Below are 17,068 nucleotides of genomic sequence, written 5' to 3'. Positions count from 1 at the left end.
TCTATTTTTAGATTATATTCTAAGCGACCCTATCTAACCGGAAGTTCACCCTTTGAATGCCACGCCTATCGCGGGCCGCGCGTCGTCGTGAACCTTAAGGCCCCAGTACACAATGGGCCATCGCCGGCCACTCCAAGGGACGCATTTATGCGTTAGAGGGAGCAAGTGATATTGCTATCTCATACTACCGCAAGGCTGCGTCCCTTTGAGTGGCTGGCGATGGCCCATTGTGTACTGGGGCCTTTATGGGAATGTACGAGGGATTGGGTTGTAGCCGCGCGGCATCTTATGGCTCCTCTACACGATGGGCCATCGCCGGCCACTCAAAGGGACGCATTTATGCGTTAGAGGGAACAAGTGATATTGCTATCTCAGTCTACCGCATGGCTGCGTCCCTTGAAGTGGCCAGCGTTGGCCCATCGTGTAGAGGAGTCATTAGGCGGTCAAAGAGTTAACACACAAAGGCACTAAAAGCTTAACCCCACGCGATTTCATACAAAATGTATGAAAAGTCGAAAGCGTTAAAAGTTTCTGACATTGTTTTGTCTATGCCTACGACTCGAGGGGTTAAAATATGCGAGATATATTTTATAATATTACTTCCACTAGCAATACAAATTGATCGCTCTCAAGATTTTCAAGACAAATACTGATAAAACCCAAAGAGTTGGTTGTTAAAGAGGTTCGTAGAAACAATCGTGCCCCTAGTTAGCGCTACAGTGACATGTACTTACAGTCGCCATCAGATATATCGGAGCGGCCGAGGCGCTCACAAAATATCTGAGCACGCCTCTATTGTCAAGGCGTTAGAGTGCGTGTTCAGATATTTTTGAGCACCTCGGCCCCGATATATCTGATGGCGAGTGTACTTCAGCTATTAAATTCGAGGCACGAAGTTTTCTTGCTTTTAATCTGCTATACTGTAAATAAAATTACCCTTTGCTATAGCTGATAAGGGTGGTATTCCAGCTGTCCAATGTGTATTTTGTCTCACATTTTGCTTAATGAGAGAGTGAAATGCAACGACATTGGACCGATGGAGTACCACTCTTAGGTCATGCGAAACTCTTGACTTCGGGCAAACTCGGTTCCGTTCGGCTCAGCATTGCTCCGAGCAATTATTAGGGTTGACACAACTTGACGACCCTTTGCGTGCACGACGACAGATAAGATAATAACTTGAATTTTGGCAACCCTAAATAGCCGAAAGGCATAGTGCCATATATTAGAAAGAGACAGCATGGCTCGACCCTGAACCGCTGTCAAACTTCGGTTTTGTAGGAAGTTTCCTTTCTGTACGGTAGTACTATTTCTTATTCTGTGCTGCTATAGTTAAGGATATCTAGCCATCCTGATTTTGCAGTTGTTTCAACTGCTTCAAAACGGTGTCGAGCAGCTTCCTCCTGTCCCTCTCGTTCTTCTTCAAAACGGCAAAGACGGAAGATTTCGACTCGGCTTCCTTCAGCTTTTCGAGCAGCGTGGCGGCTTCGCGCGGAGTCACGAGGCTGTACTTGTTGCCCTCCATGTTGATGTCGTGGAGGTAGGACGACCAGTCCCAGCCGGTGATCAGATCGAGAAGCTGGCTGGAAATAAAGTTTTAATTACTTAACTATTAATATCTAGAGATAACTATATACATAATAAATCAAGTGCGAGTCGGACTCGCGCACGACGGGTTCCGTACCATAATGCAAAAAAAGGCAAAAAAAAAACGGTCACCCATCCAAGTACTGACCCCGCCCGACGTTGCTCAACTTCGGCCAAAAATCACGTTTGTTGTATGGGATCCCCACTTAAATCTTTATTTTATTCTGTTTTTAGTATTTGTTGTTATAGCGGCAACAGAAATACATCATCTGTGAAAATTTCAACTGTCAAGCTATCACGGTTCGTGAGATACAGCCTGGTGACAGACGGACGGCCGGACAGCAGTCTTAGTAATAGGGTCCCGTTTTACCCTTTGGGTACGGAACCCTAATACTAGAATAAAGTAGGGTAAACCGTCAACTAGCCACCTACTAAAATGTCTTTTATAGGTGAACAGAATCATTCAGCAGTGGCGTAGCGTGAACTAATCTAGCCGTGGGCGAAGTCGCATCTGTGAGGCCCCGTTTTTTTGCTATGTGCCGTACCGAAGGGGCCTCGTGCGAGGCCCTTTTGGGCGCGAGGCCGCGGGCGTCATCGAAATCGTTAGACCCACGGAACTACGGACATATTAGACATGACAATCAGAGGATAAAATCACATCAGTTCATGACAGACAGCCGACGGACCAGACCAGACAGACTGTACACGACCCTTATTATGCTTACCGTAGACTAGTAAACTGCTCCAGTAGCTCGCCCTCCCTGAGGCCGGGCACGGGCTCGCCGGCCGCGAACTGCTCGCACTGTATCACGTCCAGGTCCAGCTGGTACAGCGCTCCGGACGAAATCTGCTTGACGGCCGGGTCGAGCAGCAGGTTGCGCAGCCGGGTCGCGATGCGGTTGGTCGCTGCGCGCACCGCTGCCACTCTGTAAGTGAGACGATTTTGTTAATCTAACGAAAATGTTTCTTTAACTGTGTGCTAATCCTATGTTCTCATTTTATAAAGTTGTTCGAAAGAAGTCAAGAAGTGTAACAAAAGCCGAGGCATATCCGGTCGGTTCGACCAACAACCAGTCGCAGTTCTCAAGATCTAACTCATAGACTTTCTTCTAGTTTATGTACTAACCTGGCCCGCTCTGGTAGCTGTTCTAAAGAAGTCAACACCCCGGACAGGTAGCTCAGCATGTCTGTAACGAATGCGGAGGCCTGTCCGGTCGGTTCGACCAGCAACCAGTCGTAGTTCTCGAGGTCAAGGAACTCGTCCACTTTCTTTTCGAGGTTGTCGCAGATTTGTTTCTCTGCGTCGTCGCGGGCCGCTTGGAACATGCTGCCTGCCGCCTGCAACACAATTAAAAAAAAAATTTAAATTTATTGTGGGTAGGTACCTACTTACAGGTACAAAAACGACTAGTTGCCTTAACCTCTAGTCGCCCAGACACCTATAAAAAGGTCTCCTGTTCCATTCTAATTTGAACTTTGTGTTGACAAAATAAAATGTCATTTTGCTTGGCAAGGTTTGACGTATGGGCGGCTAGAGGTTAATTAATTATGCAACGTTCGCAAGCCCTGAATGTAGAGGCGGATCTGCGGCAGCTTTCGGCCAAAGCAAAGCAGAGACGCGATGGCTTACGTGCTGGCATCTTGGAGATCACGACCGCTGTCAGATCGCTTATTATCTATCACATAGAAATTCCTAAACTTGGCACGGAAGAAAAAGCTGGGACAGTCTCCGTCGTGAAGTCTAAAGGTAGAACCTTGGTCGATGAATTCCATTTGAATGAGGTAAATAACAATTCCATTAAAAAAATGAAATAACTTACCTGTGTAGTGACCAGCTCTGAACCGGTGATGTTGCTTATAAACTCGTAAAGGCATATGGTCGCGTCTTCGAGATAGTGGGTGTCCACGATTATCTGAAAATAGAGGCAGGTAAACAAAGATGGGTAAAAGGTGGGTAAGTAAATTACGAAATGATCTTTTAGCAGGACGATATATTGCTGAATTTTTTTACTTTAGTATTTATACACGGCGAAGGTAGCGGCGTAGGAGTACGAGGCCAGCATGATAAAAACTGCCGGCACGGAAGAGGCTGCGGAAAAATGTTTTCCTTAGTCTGACCTACTACTATGGCTGAGGCTTAGGGGTCAAATTACAAATGCAAAGGGAACCATTGCCGCGCGGATCGCATTATTTATTTATTTACTTATTTAAACTTTATTGTACAGTCAGCAGCAGATATACCTGAGCGGGCAAGGTGTCCAAGAAAACATATACACTTCAATCGTCACAAAAATAAGGACATCTTAGTTGTCATTTTCACTTAGGCTTTCAGTTCGTCACATATACCTTAACTTCTGAGTTTTTCTTTAACACATACACCCTTATTTAATCACAATGACAATAACGGTTAGAATGTCAGTGGTAACTAAGCGCTCAAATTCAAGCTGCTGTCATTAATACCTACACGCACTGCAAATCACGTACGTCAGCAGCCAGGGTGCCACCAGTTGCTAAGCAGTTGTTATTTCAATGGTAACTAAGCATCAACATTTTATCTGTTTAACTTTAAAATAAATACTGCCGCAGCTATGAATTGACACCTCCTTTCTTAAAGAAGTATTTTATCGTTAAGTGTCAAACATAGACAATAAATAAGTAGGTTCTACGAGTATGATCGGTTTTTTTTATTTTAATTGTCATATGCGGCTGTTCTTCCAAACCCTAGAGCATATTATATATGTTAATATATTTATTTAGCCCGCTTATTGTACTAAAATATACTATACAGGGTGGCCCATTTAGATCGGCCAGTATGGGAAAATCTGATACTATAAGATATACACCGATCTCTTCTTAGGAACCATGTCATCGATTTTAGTAACACGAAAAACTGCATTCATACATTTAAAATTGTGTACTCAGCTCGGGAATCGAACCCCGAACGTTTTGAAAAATAAAACTAAGACTATTTCTATTTAATATCGATTGTGTAGGTCTTAAGCTTAAATTTAATGTTACTTTGAAATATGATGTCTGAAATTAATAAAATGCATTGTTTTCATATCCTTTAATTTAATTTAGTAAGTTTTCGAAGAGACCACCATTTTCAGGGTTCCGTAGCCAAATGGCAAAAAAACGGAACCCTTATGTCCCTCATGTCTGCCTGTCTATCTGTCCGTCCGTATGTCACAGCCACTTTTTTCCGAAACTATAAGAACTATACTGTTGAAACTTGGTAAGTAGATGTATTCTGTGAACCGCTTTAAGAGTTTCACACAAAAATAGAAAAAAAAAACAATAAATTTTGGGGGTTCCCCATACTTACAACTGAAACTCAAAATTTTTTTTCATCATCACGTATAGGACGTGTGGGGTATCTATGGATAGGTCTTCAAAAATTATATTGAGGTTTCTAATATTTTTTTTTTCTAAACTGAATAGTTTGCGCGAGAGACACTTCCAAAGTGGTAAAATGTGTGTCCTTCCCTGTAATTTCTAAAATAAGAGAATGATAAAACTAAAAAAAATAAATGATGTAAATTACTATGCAAACTTCCACCGAAAATTGGTTTGAACGAGATCTAGTAAGTAGTTTTTTTTAATACGTCATAAATCGTAAACCGCAATTTTATTGTTGCTTGCTGCTATGGAACCCTTCATGGGCGAGTCCGACTCGCACTTGGCCGCTTTTATCCGCACAGGAGTAATCAAAGTAACGCCCACTGCGAGTTCAAACCTATTACAACGTTCTGATAGAAAGTCGTACATACGCTACAGTGACATAGCTTCAAAAATTATATAGCATAAAATCAAAAGACACAAATTATGAAATTAATAATAGATATGAAACCCAAAAAAATAAAAAGCTGTAATCTCTAGGTGCGTACGACTGAGATTTGAACCCGCGGTCTCTGCTTTGAAAAGCAAACGCCTGTTACTGAGACCACAACGTGCCTTGACAATTGGCTCTAAATTCCGCTTCAGTTAGCTTTCGCTATGTGTCATTCGTTTTGACGATTCTGTTAAAAGAAATAGTTTGCAGTAAGTTGACCGAGAGGCTCCTGTCAAATGGTTGAAGGATAAAACGTGAGATAGATGTATGTGATGACAAGACTGTACTGCTTTCGATGATTGTCAAAACGCTTTACCTGAAATTAGCATGGCTATCTTTCATTCAATATTCCACCATACTTGTATGCTTTAAAGTCTATTTTTCCATATTGTTCAGACATATTTGACACGTTGACCGCTTAGATACCATTGGTTTTTTGACAGCTAAGGTATCAATGACTTGTTGTAAGTGTAGACATTAATGAATAGCGACTGTTAAGATATTTGTGACACGTTAAGCGCTCACAAGTAAATACTACTATGACAGCCAACAACTTTTTGACAGTTTAAACGTTTACCTCTCTTTGAGCACCTGGAGTGTATAGCGACTTCTGCTGCTGACTGTACAAAAGAAAACTTATCGTACAAAAGGCGGACTTAACGCCAAAAGCATTCTCTACCAGTCAACCTTAAGGCAAAGCAGAGAGATTGTGGGCGGTGCAACTGCTACTACTACTAACAAAATTTTATATAAACCGCAACGCTAATTTAAAGAATTTTAACACACATATACAAGTACATCAAAATATACACGATACATATAATATATACCTAACATTAAATATATACAATAAAATATATAAATTATATAACTAAAACTAGGAATCCTTCATTCTACCAGCAAAGAAAGCACGTACCGATTTCTTAAAAGCGAACTTGTTTGGGGCATTTTTAATTATATAAGCTTCATAAAACAGCGTTTACATTTTCGATGCTCTTTATTTTCAAGGGCGTTGAGGCCGAGTACTTAAGCCACGTGTATGAACTATGCTATAGACCATGGTATAATAATATACTCCGCCTGGTACTCTCTTCCCGTCTTTTCGTGCTCACGTGACTGACACAAGCCTACGTCATCATGCGACAGCGCTATATGATAATATGCGATAGCGCTATATATAGCGGCCATGTTATTGTGACGTAGGCTTGTGTCACACTGGGAAGAGAAGACCATGTTTTATTAGACTATGCTATAGACTTTAAATAAGAATTTTTCAACCTTTCTTGGGAGTCTTATGTTATTAGACAGATATTTACCTGGACAAGTTGCATCAGAGGCAAAGGATGCCGGAACAGCGCCGACAGACATCCAGTGAAGGATCTGCTCAGCAGCAGCGAGGCCGAGTGCCTGGCCGCGGCCGCGCGCCGGCCCCCGCCGAGGCCGAGGCCGGCCGAGTACTTGAGCCACGCGTATATGAACTCCTTCACTTGCACGTACACCGCGGGGACTATTGACGAGAATGGGAACCTGGAACGAGTGGGTATGTTAATGTATGATTTACATCAAACCACATTTTTGCACCACTACCCCTTTATACAAAATGTGACTACTAACAAAACTTCCGTGAGACACAGACATATTAAATATCTTAAGAACGGGTCACTCACGTAAAATACGTGAGTGACCCGTACTAGATAGAAAGTTCAAATTTTTTGAACATAAGACACAACTAACTATAACCAAGTTTGATGGAAATCTGAATTAAAGATTAACCCCCTTATTCATAAACGTTTACTAAAGTTACCAAGCCGATAATAATCATTTGTCCCTTTCCATCATACCAATACGTCGGAAAGGGACGAACAATTATTATCGGCTTATCAACTTTAGTAAACGTTTATGAATAAGGGGGTAACATGTTTGTGACGTCACAGAATAAATAATAGTACTAACAATAAGTACAGAAGACACACTCTCTAACAAAACGCGTCTGTTACGATCAGCACAGATATGGCCGCTAGGTGGCGACAGCGCCACGCGCGGCTTATGGCAAACCCCAAAATTGGGGCTGAACGGATGGACTTTTAGCTACCTGTAGCAAAGCGACGAAATCGCGGAGTGAGACACGCCTGGTGACGTACTGTTATGTGATATCAAAAAGTCTTCACATCGAATACACATATGCACACAGATTAGTTACTTTAAAAACGTATGTAAATTGTGTCTGACTGATCAAACACACAGTCTGGAACAATATCGGGTACTTACTTCCTGGGGAAACCCTGTGCTTCTAATTCTTCTCCGTCGTAAGGGAATGTGTCCATTACGCCGTCGTATTGCTCTTGATCAGCCACCTGATTAAAAAAAAACGTTAGAGAATTATCAAACTAATGTGTGTGTAGTGTGGTTTGAAAACGTATCTCTTGAATACTCTATAGGGGATGTGTTACCCTATAGAGTATTCATGATATCTAGGCACGTACTTAATAATATAACTCCCAATGTAAGCCTATTACAATATAAATGTAATTAAGTATAAAATAATGAGATTGATACCTGACTCCAAAGTCAAACTAAATGTAGTTTTGTGGAGATTTGACCATAACAAGAAAATGTAATTTCTCGTGTAATAAATAACTAAAAATTATCGAGAAATCATAACCTATGACACTTGCAACTGCCGGGATGTAGGCTTACTCTTTTTAAGCTTTTGGCTCTACCTACAACCACGTGAGTGTGTATGAGAAGTTTGACTACTTGGGTTGTCAGTTTGGTTTGCGGATAGTATAGAATCTAGGCCTTACACTGTTAGTTACAATAGGTTTACCTCGATGGGCAAGAAGGTGGCGTTGTCGAGTATATCCCTGAACACGACCACCCAGCGCTGCATCAGCACCTCCGTGTAGTGCTCTGCCATCTCTTGCAGGAGTAGAGGGAGCGGATCCGCGGGCAGCCCGTAGCATCTGTTAATGCATAATTGCATGTTAACACACCTTGTACCATAGACTAGGAATCCTCTAGATCAGCGGTCGGCAACCTGCGGCCCGCGGGCCGCATGCGGCTCGTGAACCTGTCACTTGCGGCCCGAGAGCCGCCTTGGCTATTTTGTATGTAATCCGTCCGCGTCACCTCCGTTAACTACTATGTGGCCCTTGGCTGCTAAAAGGTTGCCGACCGCTGCTCTAGACGGAGCTTATAGCAATTATTTCATGAAACCGATGCTGCCAAAAATACAGGGATGCGGGGGACGAGGTGAGCGAGTCCCGTGCCGTGATTGGCCCGTTCAAAGACACGGGCGTCACACAAAGACACTTGTAGGTAGCGCTACTATGCTCAGTCTGGAGGATGTCTTGTCTGTGCGTTGCACCTACCACATTTCTAGCAAATAAATTTATATTAATAATAATGAGGAGGCACAGGATCGAGACAACTGGCGTGTACTCGTGTCGGAGGCCAAGACTCATTTTGGGTAGCTGCGCCATTAAGTAGTAGTAGTAGTAGTATTTAATGAGTAATACGGACCGTGCGCGTTGGGAGGTCTGCCATCTTGTGGCCTGAATCGGAAACATATGTGCACATGTACATTGCCAAAACAAGTGCTACCATCTACCGTTTGAGTACCGCTCTCGTAGGTCCTTGTGCATAGTAGGTTCTGCCATCTTGTGGGCTACATCGGAAGCATAAACGTCACATTTACGCCTCGCACCAAAATCTGACGGCTCCTAAGCTGCCTCCTATAGTTCATGCAGGCCTCTTATAGTTCATGCAGGCCCCCTATAGAGTACAGACTCGCATTAGGGCCGCGGTATCATCTTGGGTCGTCCCATTCGTTTTTCGTCAAGTTCTTAAATTAATCCTATACTGCTTTCGTCACGCATTCTACATTGAAAGCCACCGACGATTGTGACGAATGTAGAATGAGTGACGAAAGCAGAATAGGACTAATTTAAGAACTTGACGAAAAACTAATGGGACGACCCAAGACGATACCAGGGCCGCCAGTGAGTACTGCCGTTAATCATAAAAGGTCTGTCAAATCTAACAAACCGTTGCACGTTGATAATCCTTTATCGCTATCCGTCATTTTGACATTGAGTACTCACTTAAGCGTGTTAATAAACAGCACTATCTGATGCTTGATGCTCAGCATGAGAGTCGGGTCTGTGATGAGCGATGTGTTGGTCCGTAGAGTCGAAGCCACCTTGGTCACCGACATACTCCATGTGTCTAGAAGCCAATCCTGAAATAGTATATCATTTTTTAGGGTTCTTATAGTTTCGCCATTTTCGTCTTATTCTGCACTTGTAAAGAGCGCTCTTATAGTATGGAAGGTTTTAGAAACATACATCCAGTTAAAGTCACGTTTTATTTTTTAGGGTTCCGTGCCCAAAGGGTAAAAACGGGAGCCTATTACTAAGACTCCACTGTCCGTCTGTCTGTCACCAGGCAGTATCTCATGAACCGTGATAGTTGAGATTTTTACAGGTGATATATTTCTGTTGCCATTGTAACAATAAATACTTAAAACAGAATAAAATAAATATATAAGTGGTGCTCCCATTCAATAAACGTGATTATTTTGCCGTTTTGCGTAATGGAGCATCGTGCGCGAGTCCGGAGTAATAGGGTTCCGTTTTTACCCTTTGGGTACGGAGCCCTAAAAAGATTTGATTTGTTCCCAAATAGTTGAACTATGTATAAAGTAACATATTGAACTATTTGGGAACAAATAATTTGTTTTTACGAATGAATGAACATCTTTATTTCAGGCAACTCGTGGCCCATACATAAATACCTATTTTTTTTTTATGTGACCCCTTGACCACCAATATACGCCAGCAACTGACGCGCGCAGCAACAACCCAATGCCAAACGTCGTGCATTCCGCCAAGGTTGCGCCGCTCATGACAGACATGGCGTTCAAAAGGTTAATAATACCTTGGAAACCAGCCCTGCACCAGTGCTGAGCAGATGCTCCTCCAGTATGAAGAATCCCAGCACTGCGTTGAGGTAGTTCTTCACGCTTTGTATGTTGTCGTGGAGGTTACCCGACGGGATCAGCACCAAGCGCGCTTGCTGCTTGCGTTGTGCTCTGCGGAGATTTTGTAACCATTAGTATGTAAATAAATAAAATCAAAATTCATTTATTATTTCACACAATCGTACAGTACAACAAAAAACACAATAAGCATTAATCACACCACATCAAGAAAAAAAGATGTTGATGTCAAGAAGATGCCAGTCTTCTCCGAGACCACGGGGACAATGCCAATCCTACAACAGAGCAAGTGACGCCGCAACAAAAAACCGCGCCACGATAATGATTTTTTACTATTTAAGATTTTTATTATTGTATATAGGTATATGTTAGTTTGTAAGGTATGTATCTATGGGCCTTAGTTGCCTGAAAATAAATGCTGTGATTTGATTTGATTTGAATGCCGCCTTTGACACGTCGGAGGTAAAATATAACACTTAATTTAATTTTACGCGATTAAGTAAAGTAGTAAGTAATAGGGTATTTTCCTATTAGTGAAATCAGTTACTTTTTTAGAACTGTCAAAATGATTTGCTAATATGGAATTTATATGAAACATTACATCGTGACATCACGGTCAACTCACCTACTTTTTAGGGTTCCGTACCCAAAGGGCAAAACGGGGGTCCCGTTTTGCCCTTTGGGTACGGAACCCTATTACTAAGACTTCGCTGTCCGTCCGTCTGTCTGTCACCAGGCTGTATCTCACGAACCGTGATAGCTAGACAGTTGAAATTTTCACAGATGATGTATTTTTGTTGCCGCTATAACAACAAATACTAAAAACAGAATAAAATAAAGATTTAAGTGGGGCTCCCATACAGCAAACGTGATTTTTGACCAAAGTTAAGCAACGTCGGGCGTGGTCAGTACTTGGATGGGTGACCGTTTTCTTTTTGCATTTTTTTCCGTTTTTTTTTTGCTTTATGGTACGGAACCCTTCGTGCGCGAGTCCGACTCGCACTTGCCCGGTTTTTTTTCTATCCGATTTATTAAATGACGGACTTGTGTTTAAAAATAACTCCTATCTGTGTTTTCTAATAATTATCTGGTGTTTTATTTCATGTATGGTGTAAAATAATTTAGATACCTACAGTATAATACCCTATTGTATGGACCTGTTTTGGACGACAGCGGCGGCGGTTTGCCGCGCCGCCCGTCACCCCACTCGCCGCGCCGCGCGTGTCCAGTCCACAGCCTGGTGTCAGCAATGTTGTGTTTCCTTTCCCTACAAATGACCCTAAACTGACCTGTAGTACTGTATGAAGTCGTTCTTGGCGCCCAGCACGCCGTGGATGTGCAGGCAGCGGTGCAGCGGGCTGAAGTCCACCAGCTCGTGCGGACACTGCGGCCCCAGGTGCTCGCGAGCGATGCCGAGCACGGCCATGTCTGGAAGTAACCGTCAGTTGACTAAAATGAATGAAAATATTGGCAGACAGAGGCCATAAATTTGATTTTGTCTCGAATTTTTCACACAAGAACTATTTATACCAATTGCATTTATTAATATTGCACATATATAAAGACACTGCACCTACTTAATCTTTCTGGTTTGACCCATTGGTTGACTGGTAGAGAATGCCTTAAGGCATTAAGTCCGCCATTTGTACCTTCATGTATTGTGCAATAAAGATTAAAATAAATAATATATTATCCAATCCATCAACATTTTATTTGGCATAATACGGCTACAAGATCTTAAAACTTTAAGGCCACGGACAGGACGCGGCGCGGGAGCGGCAACGTGGCCCTAGAATATAAGGCTTAAGTAGCACTAAATCTGACGACAGGTCATTACTTGAACAAATCAAATATATTTCACCAATAAATTGATTGGTTTGGTAAACACTGCAATTTTAATTATTTTTTACTCACCCTTCTTAGTTTTTACAATAGTAGCCAAGCTTCTACCGAGCATGTCTTGAGTTTGCTTTAACGCCATCGCACCGACCTGTAAAAAAAACATAATATGTCATCATACAGAGAGGAACAATAATCTATGGTTTGCCGCAGCCGCGGTATGTCCGCCGCGATCTGCGCGCACCACTTGTATGGCCCTACGCGCGGTAGTAGAACGCATTCTAGTTGTTCTAATATGGTCTTCAGGGACGGGTTACACTTAGGTGTCTTCTAGTCTATGAGAGGAGGCCAAGACCAACCTGGTCAAGATAGTAATATTACCTGCGGGCTGAGCCGGCGTATGTTCTCCAGGAAGCCCCTGAGGTCGGCCATGGACGCGTCCCGTATGGCTTGCCGCAGTCGCGGTATGTCGGCCGCGATCTGCGCGCACCATTTGTATGGCCCTACACGCGGCAGTAGAACGTGTTCTAATTGTTCGAGTGTTTTCAGAGCCGGGTAGTATCTGGAAGGTAATTTGCATAATTAGTTAAATAGGGTAGTAGTAGAAACCAAGCTTTTTGGGTTCCGTACCCAAAGGGTACAAACGGGACCATATTACTAAGTCTCCGCTCTTTGTCTGTCCGTCTGTTTGTCACCAAGCTGTAACTCAAAAATGTTCACAGATGATGTATATCTGTTGCCGCTATAACAACAAATAATAAAAGCAAAATAAAATAGATATTTAAGTGAGATTCCCATACAAAAAAGGTGATTTTTTTGCCGTTTTATGCGTTTTCGCACTTGGCTGGATATCCCACATAGTAAAATGACAGTTTGATTGGCCATTGGGTAGTACCCAATCTATAATTTTTGTAAAAACCTAACACATTGGACTGTCGAAATCATTTTATATAGAAAAGTAAATAAAGCAATAATAATTCTCAAAAGTTTAATATAGCCGCATAAAGTGTGCCAGTAGCAAAAGGCGCGAAATTAAAATTTGAATTTGGGACGATTACCCCTCGCGCCTAATTTTTTTTTAATTTGGCGATTTTTTCCGCTGACGGAAATGGCTTAGAAAGACAATAAATAAGCTAACCATAATAAGCTATCGCGGTAACCGAAGCATTAGACATTCAAAGACATTGTAATGACTTTCGCATATTGCAACCACCCTGTGCTTCAACTTCAAACTTAAGTAAGAAAATCTGTACCTCTTAGCCTCGACCTGTGTCTTCAATTTGGAATAAGTAGTAAGCAGCGGGAGGCAGAGCTCCATCTTTTCTATTGTGGCTGCAATGTTCAGCTCTACACGACGCGCCCTGATCAACTCCTCGGCCCGGGAGCAGAGGCCTGGAATTATTAGACAAGATATCGTCAGGTGACAAGCAAAAGTCACTAATTACTAAAAAAAATTAAACAAAAATCGACCTTCTTTTAGTACCAATATGGTTCATTTTAGCTATGTACTTGTGGTGGTACTTAGTGACTTTTGCTTGTCACCCGACAATATCAAAAAGATGAAATATTAGAGTGCAAGTTTAACTAGTATTTATAGTTCTTCTTCTTCTACCAGGCGTTTTCCCGGTCTTTGCCAGGGTCTGCTTTACTACTTGCTTTCCTCCACTTTGCGCGCTCCTGGGCATCGTCTTGTGTGAGCCCGTTCACGCTCATATCTGCTTTTACAACATCAAGTCATTGCTTTTTTGGTATGCTTTGGGGTCTAGTATTTAAAGTTAATACAGTAAAACTGTTATAATATCCTACCTGATTCTGAGCATTTTTATTCTATGATGAATAAACTTCTACTTCCCATGTTTTTCTAATAATTGTGCAAATGAAATGGTAATTGCTATCTTGTATGACTGGTGAGGTATTTGCTATAACTGCTCTAATTAGTTAGGTTATGAATCAGAAACTCTAAACATGATGCAATTTTTTATTTATTTTGATATTGTGGGTATGAAGTGGCCTGTAAAATTTTTCCAATCTGGTATTACTTCTTACTTTGCCTCGCTAACCCAGTATATTGCAACAGCGTGTGACAGGATGAAAGGAACCCAATTGGCTTTTCCACCCTGTATAATTTTTACCTTCAGTAGTCTCCTTGACATTGGCATCCACATTAGATATCTCAGCATGCAGCTCTTCGGCATGTGAGCGGACTTGGAGCAACTCACGGATTGAGTCAATGAAGCCCTGCAAATCAAAATTGAACCTTGAGATAATAGGGATAAGGTAATTATCACACTAGTACCCATTAGGATATGAATATGAATACTTGTAGCAGAGAGACAACATCGAAACTATGCAGTAGGTTAACCCCTGTGTCATAGAGTTCACAAAACTTTTACATGAATTATCAGTTGTTAGTTGAGAGGTGACTTAACCTCGTAAGACCCAGGGCAATTATGGCGCTTTTGAATTTGGAACTTTCTTTATTTCTATGTGAGTTCAAAACTCAAATTTAATTTGTACTTGTACAAGTACACGGGGACTTACGAAGCTATACCCAGCAGTGGGATTGATATGTATGTTTGTTTGTGGGTTCTGTACTAAGATAAAGATAAGATAAAGATAAAAAATAGTTTATTCAAGTAGGCATATTACAATGCGCTTATGAACGTCAAATAAACCTTTACCAGCTCCAACCGTACACCTCTGCCCCGAGAAGATTTAAATCCCCCCTCAATTGGAGGAGGGTATCCCAATATGGGACCGGCAACAAACTCGGCGGGACACATCTTTTCAAAACATTGTTACATCTTATAATTAACATGCATTAAAGTGACATTCCATTTCCAACTGCAGCTGCAATACTGTTCATTTTCTATGGCAATTGACAATGACAGCGACGCGTTTCCATAGTAAAATGAACAGTATTGCAGCTGCAGTTGGAAATGGAATGTCACTCTTACGAGTAATTAAGAAAAATACAATTTAAATTACTATAGAATTCATGCAATTATACTCAGTGAGTACATAACTTTATACAAATACGTAGCTCTTTCAGAAAACATATCAAATTCTTACAAAAGGAAAAGAAATAAAATCAATAAAAGAAATAAGAATACATATTATATATTATATATACTAAAATTAGATAGTAGATTGGCCAATAAAAGTGTAATGTAACTTAGGTAACACTGGTTTCAGTGATTCCAATGAATGAGAGTTAGATTTATCTATAGTGAAATACCTGGTAGTGGAAGTTGCATAGTTTCTCGATCTCCTTGTCATGCTGCTTGATGCGCTCGTCGAGTTGCTGCACGAACGCCTCATGTCCGTCTCCTTCGTACACTGAACGGAACGCCGGACCCCAGTAGTCGTCTATCCCTTCGATCTCCTGCACAATTTGAAAGAAAGAAAGTAAATACATTTATTTACGTCAACTTATACCAAACAATGATATAGAAGACAAATATGACCCATTTAGTAGTGATATCAATCATAAACTTAGTTAATTTGCAAGAAAAAATCAATTAACAAAGTGGGTGTATACCTGAATAGTAGCACTCGTCATGTTAGTTTTTTTTTATTGATACAGCTTTTAATACAGGTGTAAGGCGTTGGAGTCCGATAACATTTCAAAAACGATGTATTATTTTGTGTATAAACGGAATTATAAAAAAACAAGTATCGTAACAACGAAATCACAGAAAAAATGTTGACATTGACTTTGACATTGACATTTTTTTTTTTTTTTTAACAATTGACATTGACAACGCATAAACGTTTTTATGCATTCTTTAAAAAATAGCAAGACCTTGCGTACTCGCAAGCACTTTGTAAGTTGCTAATCCAGTTTCTATTCAGAAAAGTCAGAGTAAAATCACATGAATTTTAGTACTAGGAATAAAATAGTACTAAAATATTAACTTGGGTAAGATTATATCCTACCAGTATTTTACGTAACCAATCCGAGCACGTATAAAGTTAATGGTTGTAAAAACACCTCATGCTTTTGACGTACGTTCAAATACTAGAATTATCCCGGTGTGTCGTTTGTCAGTTACGTGTTTTGTATCGGAAAAGGCCAATTTAATTGCATGCAATTACAATAATGTGTAGTTCTAAAAATATGCTTATAATATTTGAAATTATCTGCAATAAAATATAACTTGAATCAAAATAAAGCGTTTAAGTGAATTATTACAAAACTATGTTCCGAACGGTTTTATAATGATGCCGTAATAAATTTATTTTTTCCCTATTCTTATTTTATTTTAGGTTTTCGTTTCAATTTATTCTCCTATAACAGAATACTGGATTTATAAACTTTGATCACACAATGGGCAGTTATATATTATTTAAGTATTCTCAAAATGAGTCTCTTCTTTCTGTACATATCATACACGAGTTAAAATATATAACTATATAGTTATATATAACGAGGAGTAGGTAAATTAATGGTAATCCATGAACGGCACAGCTAAAACAATAGAATTCATAAAATATTAATTGTAGGAATGCAGCGAGGTTGACTGCGACACTTTTCCAATTCCAATCTGACTGACGGTTCCACTCAGGATGTCATCTCATTTCGGGCTGTCCTCAGAATCAGCCAGGATCCAATCCATTAAAGAAGCTGTTCGGGTCATTCATATAAAAGTCACTGTATCGCAGTCAAACACACTCAAGCATAGACTATTTCAATACTTGACATTCCATCAAACGCAGCCGTCATACATTCATTATGACGGTCTGCGACATATATAACTATTATTTTAAGACAGATTTTTTTATAGAAAAGGCAAAATTTCGTTTGACTA

At 40.8% G+C, this 17,068-nt stretch overlaps 2 protein-coding genes across 2 annotated transcripts in view; both read right to left on the bottom strand.

Moving 5' to 3' along the window:
- LOC134667489 (adenylosuccinate lyase) overlaps window positions 1-17,068 on the bottom strand; it is a 382,878-nt gene that overhangs the window by 198,339 nt on the left and 167,471 nt on the right. The window lies entirely within an intron of this gene.
- Window positions 271-15,939, bottom strand: LOC134667487 (exocyst complex component 6). Its single transcript, XM_063524911.1, has 16 exons — window positions 15,799-15,939; window positions 15,496-15,642; window positions 14,390-14,495; window positions 13,511-13,649; window positions 12,639-12,819; window positions 12,333-12,408; window positions 11,708-11,846; window positions 10,358-10,511; window positions 9,523-9,659; window positions 8,247-8,382; window positions 7,688-7,773; window positions 6,736-6,946; window positions 3,408-3,500; window positions 2,714-2,925; window positions 2,313-2,513; window positions 271-1,583 (listed from the first exon to the last, which is right to left on the bottom strand). Exons 1-16 carry the CDS (start codon window positions 15,817-15,819, stop codon window positions 1,343-1,345), a joined length of 2,280 nt encoding a protein of 759 aa, XP_063380981.1. The 5' UTR covers window positions 15,820-15,939; the 3' UTR covers window positions 271-1,342.

This window comes from Cydia fagiglandana, chromosome 9 (assembly GCF_963556715.1).
Source record: "Cydia fagiglandana chromosome 9, ilCydFagi1.1, whole genome shotgun sequence".
In the NCBI taxonomy this organism is placed as follows: domain Eukaryota; kingdom Metazoa; phylum Arthropoda; class Insecta; order Lepidoptera; family Tortricidae; genus Cydia; species Cydia fagiglandana.
The sequence above is the reverse complement of the archived record's forward strand: the minus strand, read 5'-3'. Positions and strand labels throughout refer to the sequence as shown.

Coding starts and splice junctions, on each gene's coding strand:
- LOC134667487 (XM_063524911.1), bottom strand. CDS start 15,819: ATGACGAGTGCTACTATTCAG. Junction 12,409..12,638: donor TACGCCGGCTCAGCCCGCAG/GTAATATTACTA, acceptor TTTTTTTTACAG/GTCGGTGCGATGGCGTTAAA. Junction 3,501..6,735: donor CTCTGATGCAACTTGTCCAG/GTAAATATCTGT, acceptor CTCTATTTTCAG/ATAATCGTGGACACCCACTA.